At 44.8% G+C, this 18812-nt stretch overlaps 1 protein-coding gene and 1 long non-coding RNA gene across 2 annotated transcripts in view; one reads left to right on the top strand and one right to left on the bottom strand.

Moving 5' to 3' along the window:
• CLSTN2 (calsyntenin 2) overlaps positions 1-18812 on the top strand; it is a 597522-nt gene that overhangs the window by 566196 nt on the left and 12514 nt on the right. The window contains exons 11-12 of the mRNA XM_034995881.1: positions 12693-12841; positions 14673-14890. Of these exons, the coding sequence (XP_034851772.1) occupies positions 12693-12841; positions 14673-14890 (367 nt within the window). The remainder of the gene's footprint in view (positions 1-12692; positions 12842-14672; positions 14891-18812) is intronic.
• The window catches only part of LOC118004512, a 93790-nt gene that overhangs the window by 15505 nt on the left and 59473 nt on the right, over positions 1-18812 (bottom strand). The gene's annotated exons all lie outside the window — the stretch shown is intronic.

Raw genomic sequence — 18812 nt, forward strand, 5'->3', positions numbered from 1 at the left:
GTGACACCGGCTGACCCTCTGGGAGAACTGACTGCTCCCAAAGGCCATCTGTCTCGCAGCTTCTTGGCTCAAAGAAAGGAATCCCCATGGCCACAGCACAGCTTTCCAAAAGAGAATGAGTGTGTCACCCTTTGCTGGGCCCCCAGGAAGCCGCCCCCTGTCCCTGTGATAATGCTAATGCCATTCTGTGTTCTATACAGAGACCTACCCTCAGTCATGCCACAGGGCTGGGAACACTGCAATTAAAAAAAAAACCAACCTACTTTGGTGGAAGGTCTTATTGATCCTGCAAGGACTATATGCATGGCTCGGCCAGGACCCACCTTCATGCCCTGTGGCAGTCCTCAGGGTGCTCAGGCGGCCAGACTAGGGTTTTAACTGGAGCTCCAACATGGAGCCTATCCATCCTCTTGTCTGCTGGCTGCAGTGGGAACACGCCCTCTGCTGATTGCCACGGGGTGCTGCCAGCCCCTCTGGGTTGGGCCAGATGAAGACCTGGAAGAACTGTTTGAAATTTTTTTAAGTTTATTTAAGTAATCTCTACACCCGGGGCGCCTGGCTGGCTCAGTCGGTTAAGCGTCTGCCTTCGGCTCAGGTCATGATCCCAGGGCCCTGGGATCGAGCCCCGCGTCGGGCTCCCTGCTCGGCGGGAAGCCTGCTTCTCCCTCTGCCTGTCACTCTGCCTCATGCTCGCTCTGTCAAATAAATAAATCCTTAAAAAAAAAAAAAGTCCTCTCTATACCCAACATGGGACTCAAACTCACAACCCCCAGATCAAGAGTCACATGCTCTTCCTACTGAGCCAGCCAGGCACCCCACAATTCTCCTGTTCAGCCCTTATGCGAAGTTTGGATCAGCCTCCTCCACAGGGCTTATCATTTTGTCTCCTGTTTCTCATGTGCTAGACCCTGTGGGGACCCTGTGGAAAAGTCAGTAGACCCTGGCCTCAAGGTGCTCACAGTTGCCTGGGGGAGGCAGGCAGCCAGCCAGCCACAGCACCATGACTCTGCTATAGCAGGGATGCTACAGGGTGGGGTTGGGGGGACGTAGGGAGGCAGAAGAACATGTGGGAACGTAAGTGGTATTTTAGAAGAATGAACTTGAATCTGCTCAAATCTGAAACGGATGATTTGTGCAACACTCAAAACAGGGCAGCTCTATGGCTGAGCACACTCCGCTAGTGAGTCCTCCACAGCAAGGGAGAAGCCAACTCAGAGGATGACTGGGGCATCACCTGCACATGTAACCGGGGACTCCCAAACCCAACACAGGCACTGGTGCTTGTGACCAGACCTCCCAGACCAGAGATACCCTGCTCAGGGCATGGAGGGCAGAAGGGACTGGATCACAGGGGAAGAGCAGCAGTGAAGGCAGCAGTACCTGTTGGGTAAAGACTCTGTGCAGAAATAACTACAGTGTTCAGAATTCTAAGAAAAGCTGTCTCAGACTGAACACTTTAAGCACTAGATTCATTATACACATTATCTCATTTAAGCCCCTGGACAGGTAGATACTGCTATCCCCATTATTTTATTTTCTTTTAAATATTTTTTTTATTATGTTAATCACCATACATTACATCATTAGTTTTTGATGTAGTGTTCCATGATTCATTGTTTGCGTACAATACCCAATGCTCCATTCAATACGTGCCCTCTTTAATACCCATCACCAGGCTAATCCATCCCCCAACCCCCTCCCCTCTAGAACCCTCAGTTTGTTTCTCAGAGTCCATAGTCTCTCATGGTTTGTCTCCCCCTCCGATTTCCCCCACTTCATTCTTCCCCTCCTGCTATCTTCTTTTTTTTTTTTAACATATAATGTATTATTTGCTTCAGAGGTACAGATGTGTGATTCAACAGTCTTGCACACTTCACAGTGCTCACCATAGCACATACCCTCCCCAATGTCTATCACCCAGCCACCCCATCCCTCCCACCCCCCACCACTCCAGCAACACTCAGTTTGTTTCCTGAGATTAAGAATTTCTCGTATCAGTGAGGTCATATGATACTTGTCTTTCTCTGATTGACTTATTTCGCTCAGTATAATACCCTCCGGTTCCAACCACGTCGTGGGAAATGGCAATATTTCATTCTTTTTCATGGCTGCATAATATTCCATTGTATGTATGTGTATATATATACACCACATCTTCTTTATCCATTCATCTCTTGATGGACATCTTGGCTCTTTCCACAGTTTGGCTATTGTGGACATTGCTGCTATAAACATCAGGGTGCACATACCCCTTCGGATCCCTACATTTATATCTTTGGGGTAAATACCCAGTAGTACAATTGCTGGATCATATGGTAGCTCTATTTTCAACTTTTTGAAGAACCTCTATACTGTTTTCCAGAGTGGCTGCACCAGCTTTCATTCCCACCAACAGTGTAGGAGGGTTCCCCTTTCTCCCCATCCCCGCCAACATCTGTCATTTCCTGACTTGTTAATGTTAGCCATTCTGACTGGTGTGAGGTGGTATCTCATTGTGGTTTTGATTTGTATTTCCCTGATGCCGAGTGATGAACATTTTTTCATGTATCTGTTGGCCATTTGGATGTCTTCTTTGGAGAAATATCTGTTCATGTCTTCTGCCCATTTCTTGACTGGATTATTTGTTCTTTGGGTGTTGAGTTTGATAAGTTCTTTATAGATTTTGGATACTAGCCCTTTATCTGATATGTCATTTGCAAATATCTTCTCCCATTCTGTCAGTTGTCTTTTGGTTTTGTCGATTGTTTCCTCTGATGTGCAAAAAGTTTTTTTATCTTGATGAAGTCCCAAGAGTTCATTTTTGCCCTTGCTTCCCTTGCCTTTGGAGACATATCTAGCAAGAAGTTGCTGCCTGTGTTCTCCTCTAGGATTTTGATGGATTTATATCTCACATTAGGTCTTTCATCCATTTTGAGTCTATTTTTGTGTGTGGTGTAAGGAAATGGTCCAGTATCATTCTTCTGCATGTGGCTGTCCAATTTTCCCAACACCATTTGTTGAAGAGACTGTCTTTTTTCCATTGGACATTCTTTCCTGCATTGTCAAAGATGAGTTGACCATAGAGTTGAGGGTCCATTTCTGGGCTCTCTATTCTGTTCCATTGATCTATGTGTCTGTTTTTGTGCCAGTACCATACTGTCTTGATGATGACAGCTTTGTAGTAGAGCTTGAAGTTTGGGATTGTGATGCTGCCAGCTTTGCTTTTCTTTTTCAACATTCCTCTGGCTATTCGGGGTCTTTTCTGGTTCCATACAAATTTTAGGATTATTTGTTCCATTTCTTTGAAAAAAGTGGATGGTATTTTGATGGGGTTTGCATTGAATGTGTAGATTGCTCTAGGTAGCATTGACATCTTCACAATATTTGTTCTTCCAATCCATGAGCATGGAACATTTTTCCATTTCTTTCTGTCTTCCTCAATTTCTTTCATGAGTATTTTATAGTTTTCTGAGTACACATCCTTTGCCTCTTTGGTTAGATTTATTCCTAGGTATCTTATAGTTTTGGGTGCAATTGTAAATGGGATTGACTCCTTAATTTCTCTTTCTTCTGTCTTGTTGGTGTATAGGAATGCCACTGATTTCTGTGCATTGATTTTATATCCTGCCACTTGACTGAATTCCTGTATGAGTTCTAGCAGTTTTGGGGTGGAGTCTTTTGGGTTTTCCACATAAAGTATCGTATCATCTGCAAAGAGTGAGAGTTTGACTTCTTCTTTGCCAATTTGGATGCCTTTTATTTCTTTTTGCTGTCTGCTTGCTGTGGCTAGGGCTTCTAATACTATTTTGAAAAGCAGTGGTGATATTGGACATCCCTGCCATGTTCCTGACCTTAGGGGGAAAGCTCTCAGTTTTTCCCCATTGAGAATGATATTCACTTTGGGTTTTTCATAGATGGCTTTTATGATATTGAGGTATGTACCCTCTATCCCTATACTCTGAAGAGTTTTGATCAAGAAAGGATGCTGTACTTTGTCAAATGCTTTTTCTGCATCTATTGGGAGGATCATATCGTTCTTGTTCTTTTATTAATGTATCACATTGATTGATTTGCGGATGTTGAACCAATCTTGCAGCCCAGGGATAAATCCCACTTGGTCATGGTGAATAATCATTTTAATGTACTGTTGGATCCTATTGGCTAGTATTTTGGTGAGAATTTTTGCATCCATGTTCATCAAGGATATTGGTCTGTAATTCTCCTTTTTGATGGGGTCTTTGTCTGGTTTGGGGATCAAGGTAATGGTGGCCTCATAAAACGAGTTTGGAAGTTTTCCTTCCATTTCTATTTTTTGGAACAGTTTCAGAAGAATAGGTATTAATTCTTCTTGAAATGTTTGGTAGAATTCCCCTGGGAAGCCATCTGGCCCTGGACTTCTGTTTGTTGGGAGATTTTTGATGACTGCTTCAATTTCCTTAGTGGTTATAGTTTCTATTTCTTCCTGGTTCAGTTTTGGTAGTTGATACATCTCTAGGAATGCATCCATTTCTTCCAGGTTATCTAACTTGCTGGCATAGAGTTGCTCATAATATGTTTGTGTAATTGCTTGTATTTCTTTGGTGTTGGTTGTGATCTCTCTTGTATCCATGATTTTGTTGATTTGGGTCATTTCTCTTTTCTTTTTGATAAGTCTGGCCAGGGGGTTATCAATCTTGTTCATTCTTTCAAAGAATCAGCTCCTTGTTTTGTTGATCTATTCTACTATTCTTTTGGTTTCTATTTCATTGATTTCTGCTCTGGTCTTTATTATTTCTCTTCTCCTGCTGGGTTTAGACTTTATTTGCTGTTCTCTCTCCAGCTCCTTTAGGTGTAGGGTTAGGTTGTGTATTTGAGACCCTTCTTGTTTCTTGAGAAAGTCTTGGATTGCTATATACTTTCCTCTTAGGACTGCCTTTGCTGCATCCCAAAGATTTTGAATAGTTGTGTTTTCATTTTCATTGGTTTCCATGAATTTTTTTAATTCTTCTTTAATTTCCTGGTTGACCCATTCGTTCTTTAGTAGGATGCTCTTTAGCCTCCATGTATTTGAGTTCTTTCCGACTTTGCTCTTGTGATTGAGTTCTAGTTTCAAAGCATTGTGGTCTGAAAATAGGCAGGGAATGATCCCAATCTTTTGGTACTGGTTGAGACCTGATTTGTGACCTAGGATGTGATCTATCCTGGAGAATGTTCCATGGGCACTAGAGAAGAATGTGTATTCTGTTGCTTTGGGATGGAATGTTCTGAATATAACTGTGAAGTCCATTTGGTCCAGTGTGTCATTTAAAGCCTTTATTTCCTTGTCGATCTTTTGCTTAGATGATCTGTCCATTTCAGTGAGGGGGGTGTTAAAGTCCCCTACTATTATTGTATTGTTATCTATGTGTTTCTTTGCTTTTGTTATTAATTGGCTTATATAGTTGGCTGCTCCCATGTTAGAGGCATAGATATTTACAACTGTTAGATCTTCTTGTTGGATAGGCCCTTTAAGTAGGATATAGTGTCCTTCCTCATCTCTTATTAGTCTTTGGTTTAAAATCTAATTTGTCTGATGTAAGGATTGCCACCCCAGCTTTCTTTTGGTGTCCATTAGCATGGTAAATGGTTTTCCACCCCCTTACTTTCAATCTGGGGGTGTCTTTGGGTCTAAAATGAGTCTCTTGCAGACAGCATATCGATGGGTCTTGTTTTTTAATCCAATCTGATAGCCTGTGTCTTTTGACTGGGGCATTTAGCCCATTTACATTCAGGGTAACTATTGAAAGATAGGAATTTAGTGCCATTGTATTGCCTGTAAGGTGACTGTTACTGTATATTTCTGTGTTCCTTTCTGGCCTATGTTGCTTTTAGCCTCTCTCTTTGCTTAGAGGACCCCTTTCAAGATTTCTTGTAGGATTGGTTTCGTGTTTGCAAATTCCTTTAGTTTTTGTTTGTCCTGGAAGCTTTTTATCTCTCCTTCTATTTTCAGTGACAGCCTAGCTGGATATAGTATTCTTGGCTGCATATTTTTCTCATTTAGTGCTCTGAATATATCATGCCAGTCCTTTCTGGCCTGCCAGGTCTCTGTGGATAGGTCTGTTGCCACTCTATCTACCAGTGTAGGTTACAGATCTCTTGTCCCAAGCTGCTTTCAGGATTTTCTCTTTGTCTCTGAGACTCGTAAGTTTTACTATTGGATGTTGGGGTGTTCACCTATTTTTATTGATTTTGAGAGGGGTTCTCTGTGCCTCCTGGATTTTGATGCCTGTTTCTTTCCCCAAATTAGGGAAGTTCTCTGCTATAATTTGCTCCATTATACCTTCTGCCCCTCTCTCTCTTCTTCTTCTGGGATCCCAATTATTCTAATATTGTTTCGTCTTATGGTATCACTTATTTCTCGAATTCTGCCCTCGTGATCCGGTAGTTGTTTATCTTTTTCTCAGCTTCTTTATTTTCCATCATTTGGTGTTCTATATCGCTAATTCTCTCTTCTGCCTCATTTATCCTAGCAGTTAGAGCCCCCATTTTTGATTGCACCTCATTAATAGCTTTTTTGATTTCGACTTGGTTAGATTTTAGTTGTTTTATTTCTCCAGAAAGGGTTTCTCTAAAAACTTCCATTTTCAAGCCCAGCTAGTATCTTTAAAATCATCATTCTGAGGGCATCTGGGTGGCTCAGTTGTTAAGCATCTGCCTTCGGCTCAGGTCATGATCCCAGGGTCCTGGGATCGAGCCCCGCATCGGGCTCCCTGCTCAGAGGGAAGCCTGCTTCTCTCTCTCTCCCACTCCCCCTGCTTGTGTTCCCTCTCTTGTTGTGTCTCTCTCTGCCAAATAAATAAATAAAATCTTAAAAAAAAAAAATCATTCTGAACTCTCCAACATCGTACTAATGTCCGTATTGAGTAGGTCCCTGGCAGTCGGTACTGCCTCTTGTTCTTTTAGTTGAGGTGATTTTTTTCTTCTTGTCATTTTGCCCAGAGGAGAACAGATGAATGAGAGAACAAAATGCTAACAGGGTAACAACGTCCCCTGAAAATATACTCTAAACAAATCAGAAAAGACCTGAAACCAGGGGAAAAGAAAGGGAAAGAAAGAAAAAAGAAAAAGATAAAAACAAACAAAAACAGAACAAAACAAAAAAACAATATGATCAGGCTGGTGCGTAGATCAGTGCCACACACTAGATTTTGGGTGTATTTTGGTCTGTTAGAACAAAGTGCCTCCCAAAATTTTAAAGAAAGAAAAACTTATATATGTACAAAAATAAGGGTTGATATGATGAAGGGATGGAATATGACTGTAAAGATGAAAATTATAAAAGATTTTATAAAAGGAATTGATAAGTTGTTTGAAAAAAGAAAGAAGAGGATTTTTTAAAAAAGGGAGAGAGGGCGCCTGGGTGGCTCAGTTGGTTAAGCGACTGCCTTCGGCTCAGGTCATGATCCCAGGGTCCTGGGATCGAGTCCCACATCGGGCTCCTGGCTCAGTGGGGAGCCTGCTTCTCCCTCTGACCCTCTCCTCTCTCATGCTGTTTCTCTCTCGCTCACTCTCCAATAAATAAATAAATAAAATCCTTAAAAAAAAAAAATTTTTTTAAATAAATAAATAAATAAATAAATAAAGGGAGAGAATGTGATCAGGCAGGAGACTAAAACAAAGCCATACACTAGCGATTTAGGGTATATTTTGATCTGTTAGAAGAAACTATCTCAAAATTTTAGAGAGACCAACTTATATATATATGTCAAAAATAAGGGTAACTACTATGAAGGGATAGAATATGACTCTAAAAATGAAAACTAAAAATGTGTTTTTAAAAAGGGATTGATAAGATGTTGGTTGAAAAAGGGAAAAAGAAAACTTTTTTTTAAAAAAAGGGGTGACTGGATGGCTCAGTTGGTTAAGTGACTGCCTTCAGCTCAGGTCATGATCCTGGAGTCCCGGGATCAAGTCCCACATCGGGCTCCCTGCTCAGCAGGGAGTCTGCTTCTCCCTCTAACCCTCCCCCTGCTCATGCTCTCTCTCTCTCATTCTCTCTCAAAAAAAAAAAAAATCTTTAAAAAAAATTAACTTTGAAAATAGAATCATGTTAAAAAAGCCATGAATTCTATGTGCAGTATTCCCCTAGCGCTGGAGTTCTGCCATTCTCACTGATCGGTAAACTTGGTCTTGGCTGGCTATTCTCGCTGATATTCTGGGGGAGGGGCCTGTTGCCGTGGTTCCCAAATGTCTTTGCCAGAGGCGGAATTGCCCCGCCCTTGCCCAGTCCGGGCTAAGTAATCTGCTCAGGTTTGCTCTTGGGAGCTTTTGTTCCCTGCAAGCTTTCTGCAGAGCTTTGGAGGCCGAGAGTGAAAATGGCGGCCTCCCAATCTCCGCCCCGGAGGAGCCGAAAACTCGGGGCCCCACTCGTCAGTGAGCCCCCAGAGAAAAGCAGTCAGTCACTCCCATCTCCCCGGTCTCCGGCCACACTCCATGCTCACCTGGCCTGTGACCGAGTGTTTCTATCTCTGGCACCCAACCCCATGTGGAGTCTCCAAACCCAGCAGATCCCTGAGGTGCACTCCCGCGCCTCTCCTCCCGGGGGAGGAAGGGGAGTCTCCCCAGATCTGCTGCTTGTTGGGTCCCTGCTGGAGGAGCAGTGGCCTGACTGTGCCACGGATCACAGTTTATGGCAACCCCGAGCTGAGAGCCCACTCCTCGGCTCCGTCTCTGCAGCTGGCTTCCCTGCTCCAATCCCTGGGAGCTCTGCTGCACTCAGGCACCCCCGGTCTTCCTGTGACCCCGAGGGTCCTGAGACCACACTGTCCCGTGAGGGTTCCACCCCCCACTTAGCCACTAGAGGGACGTCCCTCAGCAGAGCCGACTATCGGAACTATAAGTTCCAATTTTGTGCACCGCGGCTCTATCACTTGCTGGTAGCGGCTGACTGAGGCTCCCTCCCCCTGCGGTTTATCTTCCCGAATATCGCCTCGGATTCACTTCTCCACATGTCCTACCTTCCAGAAAGTGGTCGCTTTTCTGTTCAGAGAGTTGCTGCTATTCTTTTCTTCGATCTCCTGTTGAGTTCGTAGGTGTTCAGAATGGTTTGATCCCTATCCAGCTGAATTCCTGAGACCAGACGAAATCCAGGTCTCCTACTCCTCCGCCATCTTGCTCCGCCCCCACCCTATCCCCAGTATTTTAAATGAGGAAATGAAGTCCAGAAAGGCAAAGTAAATCATCCAAAGTTGTATTCTGTAGTCTGTACTGGAACTGGGGTACTGCAATCCACACAGCCCATGATCTTTCAAAGATGCCACATAGCCTTGGGTGAGAATCCTGCCTGGAAAGGGCTCAATTTTTCCACGTGGGCTAAAATACTGCATTAACAAATGACTCCAAAATCCCTATGCTTTAATGCTTAAAAGTTTGTCATTCTCCCACATCAAGCCCAGGAGGTGAAGTGGGGTTTCTGCCGAGAACACTCCAGCCACCAAAGTGGAGGAAGAAGAAGCCTGGAGTTGCCTGCAGGGTTCTTCACGGCCTCTGCCCAAGAGCCCCGCCTCACTTCCTCTCACACCTCATTGGCCAGATGCAGTCACGTGGCCCGCCCACACATGGCAGATGGCTGAGGCCAAGTGTAGCCTCCAGGATGCTGACCATGCAAAGGAGAGCTGGGCTTAGTGAGTGCTGATAATAACTCCCACAGAGCCTTAGCTGAAAAGACAGTGAATGAAAAAGTCTTTTGGGGGAGTAACCCGGAGATGATACTGAGTAAAATGTGGGCCAAGGGGGAACATTTACTCGTTCATCTAATGGGATTGCAGGGTACTAGGGCTAGGTTCTGGGATTCAGTGATAAGAGTTGGAGCCCCTGTCCTCTGTGAGCTCATGGTCACTGTATGTAATCATTGTACTACCATTTCATGCACTATAGGAGCCCAGTGGGGACCTAAATGAGGGAAGCTGGGGTGGTCTCAAGGAGGAGGTAACAGTAAAACAAATGATAGTTGAAGGAGGCAAGGATTAAGCTCTTGGTTGGCTAGGGATCACATTACAGGGACCTTATGTGGGTCAGTATCATCACCACTACTCATGGGACACCCACCTCCTTTTAAGAGTCCAGGAACAGGGCGCCTGGGTGGCTCAGTTGGTTAAGCGACTGCCTTCAGCTCAGGTCATGATCCTGGAGTCCCTGGATCGAGTCCCGCATCGGGCTCCCTGCTCGGCAGGGAGTCTGCTTCTCCCTCTGACCCTCCCCCCTCTCATGTACTCGCTCTCTCTCATTCTCTCTCTCAAATAAATAAAATCTTTAAAAAAAAAAAAAAAAAAAAAGAGTCCAGGCACAGAACAGGGAACTCTTAAAAAGACAACCGAGTCAGATCAGGGAAAAGTTAATATAGATGGATTTTTTCCTTAAACTCATAATAACATACTCAGTCTCCTTCATGGCAAGAGAAATGTAAATTGAAACTACACTAAGGTAGCATTTATCACCTATCGGACTGGCAAAAATCCCAAATGACAGCATATTCTGTTGAGGTTTTGAGAAAAAAGGCATTCCCATACACTGGGAGAGGGAGTGTATATTGATAACATTCCTAGCAATGGGGAATTGGGCAACATTTGTCAAAATTTAAAGTGCATATACTCTTGGACCTAACCATTTCACATGGAGGGATTTATCCAAGAGATATATATTTGCACACATATGAAATGTGCACAAGATTATTCATTGTCACATTATTAGTAAAAGATTGGAAATGATCCAAATGTCCATAAGAAACTGGTTAAATTATAATTTTATACTCAGTAGAATATTATACAGTGTTAAAAAAGAGGAATCTTATGATGTACTAACACAGAACAGTCTCCAGGATATGAGCTAAGTAAAAAAATTAAAGTACAATAAAGTATGTAAAAAGCTGCCATTGGTGGAAGAAAGAAAAAAGGAAATTTATTTTCATAAGAACGCTGAAGTATAACTTTCAGGATAGGCTAGGTAATGCTGCAGTAACAGGTGACTAAAACATTTCAGTGGTTTATACAACTTTTTTTTTTTTTGTCCACACCCAGTGTCCATTATATATTAGCTTTGGCTCTGATCCATATACCACCCCCACTGTGAGACCCAGGCTGATGGACCAGGCCCTAAGGGAACCTGGCAGGTTTCATGGCAGAGGGAAAGGGACATGGCAAACCAGGAACTGGCTGTGAAATCTTCCACATGTGTGTGAACCAGATAATACTTCTGCCCACATTTCATTGGCCAAGCAAGTCACAGGAGCACTACTGAGTACAACAGGGCAAAAAAATGTGCATCTTGCAGAGAAGCGTTCCCTACGTCACATAGTCAAGTCTATGGACAATGGGACAGGCATGTATAAGCCTCCCACTGGGAGGGGAAGCAACTAATAATGAACAGTAATGCAACCTGGCACTAAGAAATTAATATAACAGTGACTACTTGTGGGATGGGATATTGGAAACTGGGTAGATAGGAATAAGATGGACACTTTCACTTAGTACGTATGTATATTTGAATTATGTGAATATATTATCCAAAGAAAAATGTTGCCAAGTAGCTACATAAAAATATATCTAGATCAGGGGTACCTGGCTTGCTCAGTTGGAAGAGCATGCAACAACTCTTGACTCAGTTGGGGTTGTGAGTTCAAGTCCCACGTTGAGTATAGAGATTACTTAAAAATAGATAAAAATATATCCAGATCTCCTTTTCCTGTGACATGAACTTTGGACACATCATCCAAATGCACTGATAAACTCCTGACATCTTACTGATAATAATTCCTACTCAGAGGCATGTGAAGATCAGCAAACGGGTCCATCCCATGGCAGTTCTCCATGCTCGATGCCAGGAAGAGTAACTGCGGGGGCTTTGCAGGGAGAAGCAGGAGTCTGTATCTGGTTTATCTGGTTTGACGACTCAAGTGACTGGGTGGAGAGCATCGTAGCCCCCAGACCTTCACCAAGTGTGGGATACGGGGGACTGTGAGCCGAATAAACAGATAATAGGCCCGGGACAGTTGGCACGAGTGAACACAGCAAGTGAGCAAAACTCCTGGAAAAGCAGAGTTGAGCCCCGGGGAAGCAAGACCAGGAATGAGATCTAAGAGAGAAGGAGAGCCATTAACTGAAAAATAAGCTTTAAGGTTGGAAGCATGGATCAGGAAGGGGAGCACAGGGTGAACTGAGGAGCAGTTTAAGGTCAAAGACCAGACCACTGAAAGGAGCCAAAGCCCCCGTTTCTAGGCAGCCAGCTGACAGGGCAGGCTGTCCAAGGGCTGAAAGGCTGCTCAGGACCCCACAGCGGCATGGGGCAGGGGCCACGCCACCACAGGCTAGACCACAAGAGCCCTGTGATGGGGATTCAGAATCCCACCCTGTGGCTCAAGAGTTTCAAACCCCCGGGAATCTTACAGGGGCAGCCTGGAAGCCCCCCAGGGGTAGCAGGAATTGTTTGAGGGGTTAAAACAGTCATCCAGGGCTCTGGGTGTTATACGCAACTAAAGAATCATTGAACACTGTATCAAAAACTAATGATGTACTATATGGTGGCTAACTGAACATAGTCCAAAAAATAGAGTGTAAAAAAATAAAACTGTCATCCATGTGCATGGCTGCTACACTTGCAGACACTCTGGAGACACTGGGCCTTTGTGGCCTGTACGTGGAGATGGTGGCCTCCGTTACTGATCACTGTCCCCCATGCCACCACCCCGTTTCCTCCTCCAGTACCACTTCAACCCCTCGCAGTCCGTCCTGGTGATGGAAGGTGACGACATTGGGAACATCAATCGTGCCCTCCAGAAGGTGTCCTACATCAACTCCAGGCAGTTCCCGACGGCGGGTGTGCGGCACCTGAGAGTCTCTTCCAAGGTCCAGTGAGTAGACAGACGCTGGTCAGCCAGGGGCTCAGCTGAGGTGGTGGGGATGGTCCCTGGGGAATGTTCCCTGGCAAAACAGAATTCACCTTTTGTCTGCTATTTGCAGTTTCTCTGCTAGCCCTATGAGGATGCCCCAATGGATCTCTGTTCTCTCCTTGTTTTCTTCAGAAAGAAAATGTTCTGTTCCTTTGCCAGCACAAATCCAGCTTTCTCTATTTAATTCAGAATCCAATGTAGTACTACATCCCGTAAATTCTCAGAAAGCTTGGTTTTTAGTGGTCTGACTTAAGGTTGCAGAAGCTGGTACATAGTAGGTACTTGACAAATGTTTATTAAATTGGATTAAATCAGCCAGCCCAGCTTTGTAGAGCAACTAAATACCACAAGTATGCAAGAGAGAGAGGGTATGGTTCTTGTCCCCAGGGGATCAAAGTTCAGTAAAGGAGATGAGACTCTTTATTAGTGAAGCCTGTGGATAATTCCCTTCTTGGTCCATCAAATCGTTTCTCAGCCACAGCAACTGCCTGGTAGGGCAGCAAGGATGGGACCCCAGAAAAACTCCTGGCAGGCAGAAGGGGAATCACCTAGTCCCTGGAGCCGGGAGAAGAAGCCAGAGGACAGGAACAAGGCTGGGAAAGATGGGTCTGCTGACTGCCACGTAACTGGGGCAGGGACAGGTGCCAGGCTAAATCCCACAGGCAGCAATCATATTCAATAGTTCTAGTGACAGAGGAGGCACTCCCCCACCTTCACACTAAGGGCCACCCTTGGAGGCCTGCGATAGGGAGCAAGCACCTCCAGCTCAGCTCCGCACTGCAGTCAAAGAGAGGGACCAGGCTTCCATAAACTGACGAGCAGCACGGTGCCCTCTGGGACTGGTGCAGCGAAGGCCAGACAAAACCAGGGGCAGGAACACACCACTGCTCCCACAACTTGCCCACCCCAAAGAAGAGGGAGTGCCTCAGCATGGTGTCCACCCAGACTGCGCTTCCCTCAGGAACTTTCCCAAGGGCTACAAGTTGATGGCCGCCACCAGCTGGAGTCTACCCAGCGTTCCCAGAGCGGCCATGTGGGCCCCGGGGCTCTTGTAGCCTAGGTCTTTGGCCCAGATGAGCAGCGGAGAGTGGCAGTGACTCGAATGCCTGATGCAATCTGATGAGGGTGTCAGGTCTGCCAACATTTACTGAGCTCCACCCACGATGCAGCCTCTGGCGTTGGCTTCTTTTCTATATGTCAGCACATTTAATCCTTGCTATTATGAGGTAATTAATTATTGTCATCCCCACTGTATAGATGGAGAAACTGAGGTTCCCAAGAGTCACACCTTGCCCGGGGTCACCCAGCCCCACAGTGGCAGAACCAGGCCACGGACCTTGTCTAACTTCTCAGGCCTTGCTCATGCGGTCACAGCATTCTGCCTTCCAGGTGTTTCTGTGGCAGTGTATCAGGAGAAAGGAGATGATCCGTGGCACATCTACAACAGGAGCACTGGGGAGCTCCTCGTAGAGAGACAACATACATGAGTGCAAGAGAGTTCAGCCCTGGGGTCTCAGCAAGATGCCTGTACCCAACCAGTTAGACGGCAATTTGCTTACCAAATTCTAGTGCACATACCAAGCAGTGGCTAATTAATGTTACCACTGATTACTTAGTTTTGACTATCATGTGGCTTTCAATCTGAATGTCTGCTGATACCCTCTGAGACCCCGAGGCAGTCCAGAGACCTCGGCAAGGACAAGAGGTGGTTGTGTGTCTCCTCGTCCCCGGCTACGTGGTAGATGCATTCATGGCTCGCTCTTCAGTGCGGTGACCGCAACTGTTTTCCCAGGTGCTTCGGAGAAGATGTGTGCATCAGTGTCCCCGACGTGGATGCCTATGTGATGGTGCTGCAGGCCATCGAGCCCCAGATCAGCCTCCGGGGTACGGACCGCCTCTGGAGACCCACCACCCAGTTTGAAAGTGCCCGAGGGGTGACCCTCTTCCCAGACCTCAAGATCGTGAGCAGCTTCGCCAAAGCCGAGGCCCCGGGTGACCTGAGGACAACAGGTACAGATGCACACTGGGTCGTGGGGCAGGAGCCTTCCATTCTCAGAGCCACGCCAAGTCCCACTTCAGGCCAATACCATCATTCACCATGGCAGGGAATTTCTGATAGCAAAGCAAAGCAAACAAACCTGCAAACAACACAAATAACAGAGAAATGAACTATTTGGCAAATAATTGGTCCACCCATGTATGTGATAGGATGTTGGAGGGAGGACATTTATGCCAAATGGTAAATGAAAGAAAGCAAGATGCAAATTACAGAGTACCTACAACACACACCAGAAAATGCCAAGAAGAAAACACACCTGATGTTAACAGTGCTGTTCTCTGAGACACCTAAGAGCCAATTTGTCTCTGCTCCCCTTCACTTGGCTGCAAATGCAAAATGTTCAATAGTGAGCCTGTATTATTTTGATGATCAGAAGAAAAGCTAAAGAAGCACAAAGAAAACATTTAGCTGCACCTTAATAGACACACAGTGAAAGTCAGGTCTGATCCAGCAGCATTAGTCTCAGCTCTCAGGGAACTTTCCAGCATGTCCATTATTGAGAGGGCTACCGATGGAGGCAGAGTAATTGGAATGATCTGCCAGGGAAAAACACTCCGTTGCAGGGAAAGCTATGGTGCACTCAGCTGGCGGGGATGGGGGTGGTGACAGGAAGGAAGGATAAGGAAAGAAGGGAAACCCAGGGTCCAGATCTACAGGGGAAGTACCTGTTTAACCGTCCTCTGCGGCCTCCTCCAGGAGAGGACTTCTAGCTCTCCCTCTCTGCCTCCAAAGCAGCTGCTAATGGATGTGCTGGAGCCCATGGGCCTGAGTCCCTAAAGGGCTGCTCCTCTAACAGTCCTAATTACTCACTGCCTTAAGCCACCCTGGTCCCTAGGGAATGGGGTACCTCCAGTGCAGCCCTTCTTAGCTCATGACAATAGATGGCGTCTTCCAAGTGTCCCTGCCGGGACAGGGCCCTTGCCTGGTGACACTCCCAGGTGCATTAGGGCCTGTGAGCTTTCCCTTCCCCTCATTTGGAGCCACGATCAGATGGGAAAAGGAAGGGCCTCTGACCACAGTGGCTGCAGGCTGTAACTGGGAGCGTGTGGACGTGCTAGGCCTGCCCCTGGCTGACAGGCAATGCCAGGGAAAAGCAGTTACCTGGGGCTCTAACTCACCTTCTATTTATGAGCGGTGCGGGCAGAGCACAGAGCCACGTGCCCGAGAGCTCTTATGGGTACTTTTTACATCTTCCTCTTATTGTTGTTAGGATTATCGTTACTATGGATGCCTTAAGTAAGGAGGCTCATGGTATTTGCCAGCAGGCCTCAGTGACCCGCCCCAGCATCATCTTCTGCCCCTACTGACCTACTCCTCTTTGTGCTGTTTCGGTACCAAAGACAGGCAAGTCCCCCATGTACACCCCTGTCTCTCACACCTCTGTGTTCTCACCTTTGCTCGTGCCCTACCCTCTGCCTGGTAGGTCCCTGACACTCCCCATCTGCGTTACTGCTGGCAAACATCTCCCCACCAGCACTCTGCCCCCTCGACTGGGCTAGCTCTCCTGCTCTGTACACCCCCCATGACTGATGCTTCCCTGACCTCCCCGCCCCCCCCCCCCGCCACATCTGCTAGCCCTTGGTGGCAGTTATCAGTTAATTAAGCCAGACCAGGGGCTCCATGAGCGCTCAACCATGGCTGATTCGCCTCTAAATGCCTGAGCCCAGCACAGTCCCTTCAGCACAGTGGGAATCAAGAGAAGTACAGATGGAAGATAGAACCTGTAATGTAGCCACAGAAGAACAATGAGAAAATGCTCAACATTTATACCATGGCTCCTACCTAGTGTGAGCAATCAGCCGGCCACATGGGGAGATAGGAGTAAGGTGACCTAAACTGACCTGATAAGAAGCTGGCAAAAAACTCCAGAAAACATGCAAAGGCCATTTGAAATACAGATACACATATGCTATTGCTAATGATAGGCCTTCAATGTATATTAATGTGATTTTAGATTTTGCCAGTGAAACATGAAGCCATTGAGAATGACAAGCATCTAAAAATCAAGCATACGAAATTATTTAGAATAATATATATCTGGTGAGAGCAAAAAATATTTTTGGTATCACTAAAAAATTAAAACAGAAAATAATTATTTAAAATAATTCTCTCCTCTTTTGTAAATCCTTTTTAATTTCTATTTTCATAAATGTTTTATAGTATACAAAATATATTAGTCCACTTTATAAATAAATAACTATACATATTTAAATGATCTCGGTTCAGAAATTTTTCCCAAAAGGGCTACAAAATCAAAAGCATTTGAAGACTACTAGCCCCAAGGTTATGAATTTATAAACTGTGGAATCAGAAAGTCATGGCTTCTGTCCCAGCTTTTCCCCTAATATCTGTGTAAGCCTGGGCAATCTGCCCTACCCCCCGGACTTCCACTTCACTGCTGGTGAAATGGGGATAATAATAGTACCCCATTTAATATCTACCTGTTAGGATTGTTTGCACAGAGCCTGGCCCATAGCAAGCACTCCATAAATACCACTTTTATTATTTTCTTAAATCCAGTATAGTTAACATACAGTGTTATATTAGTTTCAGGTATACAATATAGTGATTCAACAATTCTGTACATCATCCAGTGCTCATCACAAGAGCACTCCTTAATCTCCTTCACCTATTTCACCCATCCCCCACCCACTTCCCCTCCGATAACCATCAGTTTGTTCTCTAGAGTTAAGGGTCTGTTTTTTGGTCTCTTTGTTCATTTGTTTCTTAAATTCCACATATAAGTGAAATCATATAGTATTTGTCTTTCTCTTACTGCATTTCAAGATCCATCCATGTTGTTGCAAATGACAAGATTTCATTCTTTTTTATGGCTGAATAATACTACACACACACACACACACACACACACACTTCTTTATCCATTCATCTGTCATTGGACACTTGGGCTGCTTCCATAATTTGGCTATTGTAAATAATGCTGCAATAAAAGTAGGGGTGCATAGGTCTTTTCAAATTAGTGTTTATGCATTCTTTGGGTAAATACCCAGTAGTGGAATTACTGGATCATATGGTAATTCTATTTTTCATTTTTTGAGGAACCTCCCTACTGTTCTCCACAGTGGCTGCACCAGTTTGCATTCCCACCAACAGTGCATGAGGATTCCTTTTTCTCCACATCCTCGTCACTTCTTGTTTCTTGTGTTTTTTATTTTAGCCATTCTGACAGGTGTAAGGTGATGTCTCATTGTGGTTTTGATTTACATTTTCCTGATGATGAGTGACGTTGAGCATCTTTTCATGTGTCTGTCAGCCATTCGTGTATCTTCTTTGAAAAATGTTTGTGTCAGAAGACACGATACACAATACTTTTATCAGATTATTTCTTTTGGGGGTGTTTAGTTGTATAAGTTCTTTATATATTTTAGATACTATCTTTTATCAGATATGTCATATGCAAATATCTTCTCCCTTTCAGTAGGTTATTTGTAGTTTTGATTATTGCTTCCTTAGCTGTGCAAAAGCTTTTTATTTTGATGTAGTCCCAGTGGTTTATTTTTGCTTTTCTTTCCCTTGCCTCAGGAGACATGTCTAGAAAAATGTTGCTATGGCCAATGTCAGGGAAATTATTGCATGCACTCTCTTCTAGGATTTTTATGGTTTCTGGTCTCTCAGGCCTTTAATCCATGTTGAGTTTATTTTTGTATATGGTGTAAGAAAGTGGTCCAGTTTCATTCTTTTACATGTAGCCGACCAGTTTTCCCAACATTTGTTGAAGAGACTCTTGTCTCCTTTGTTATAGATTAATTGACTTATAAGCATGGGTTTATTTCTGGGCTCTCTACTCTGTTCTATTGATCTATGTGTCTTTTTCTGTGCCAGTACCATACTGTTTTGATTACCACAGCTCTG

Source organism: Mirounga leonina, unplaced genomic scaffold (assembly GCF_011800145.1).
Source record: "Mirounga leonina isolate KUSES-001 unplaced genomic scaffold, KU_Mleo_1.0 Mir_115, whole genome shotgun sequence".
Lineage (NCBI taxonomy): Eukaryota > Metazoa > Chordata > Mammalia > Carnivora > Phocidae > Mirounga > Mirounga leonina.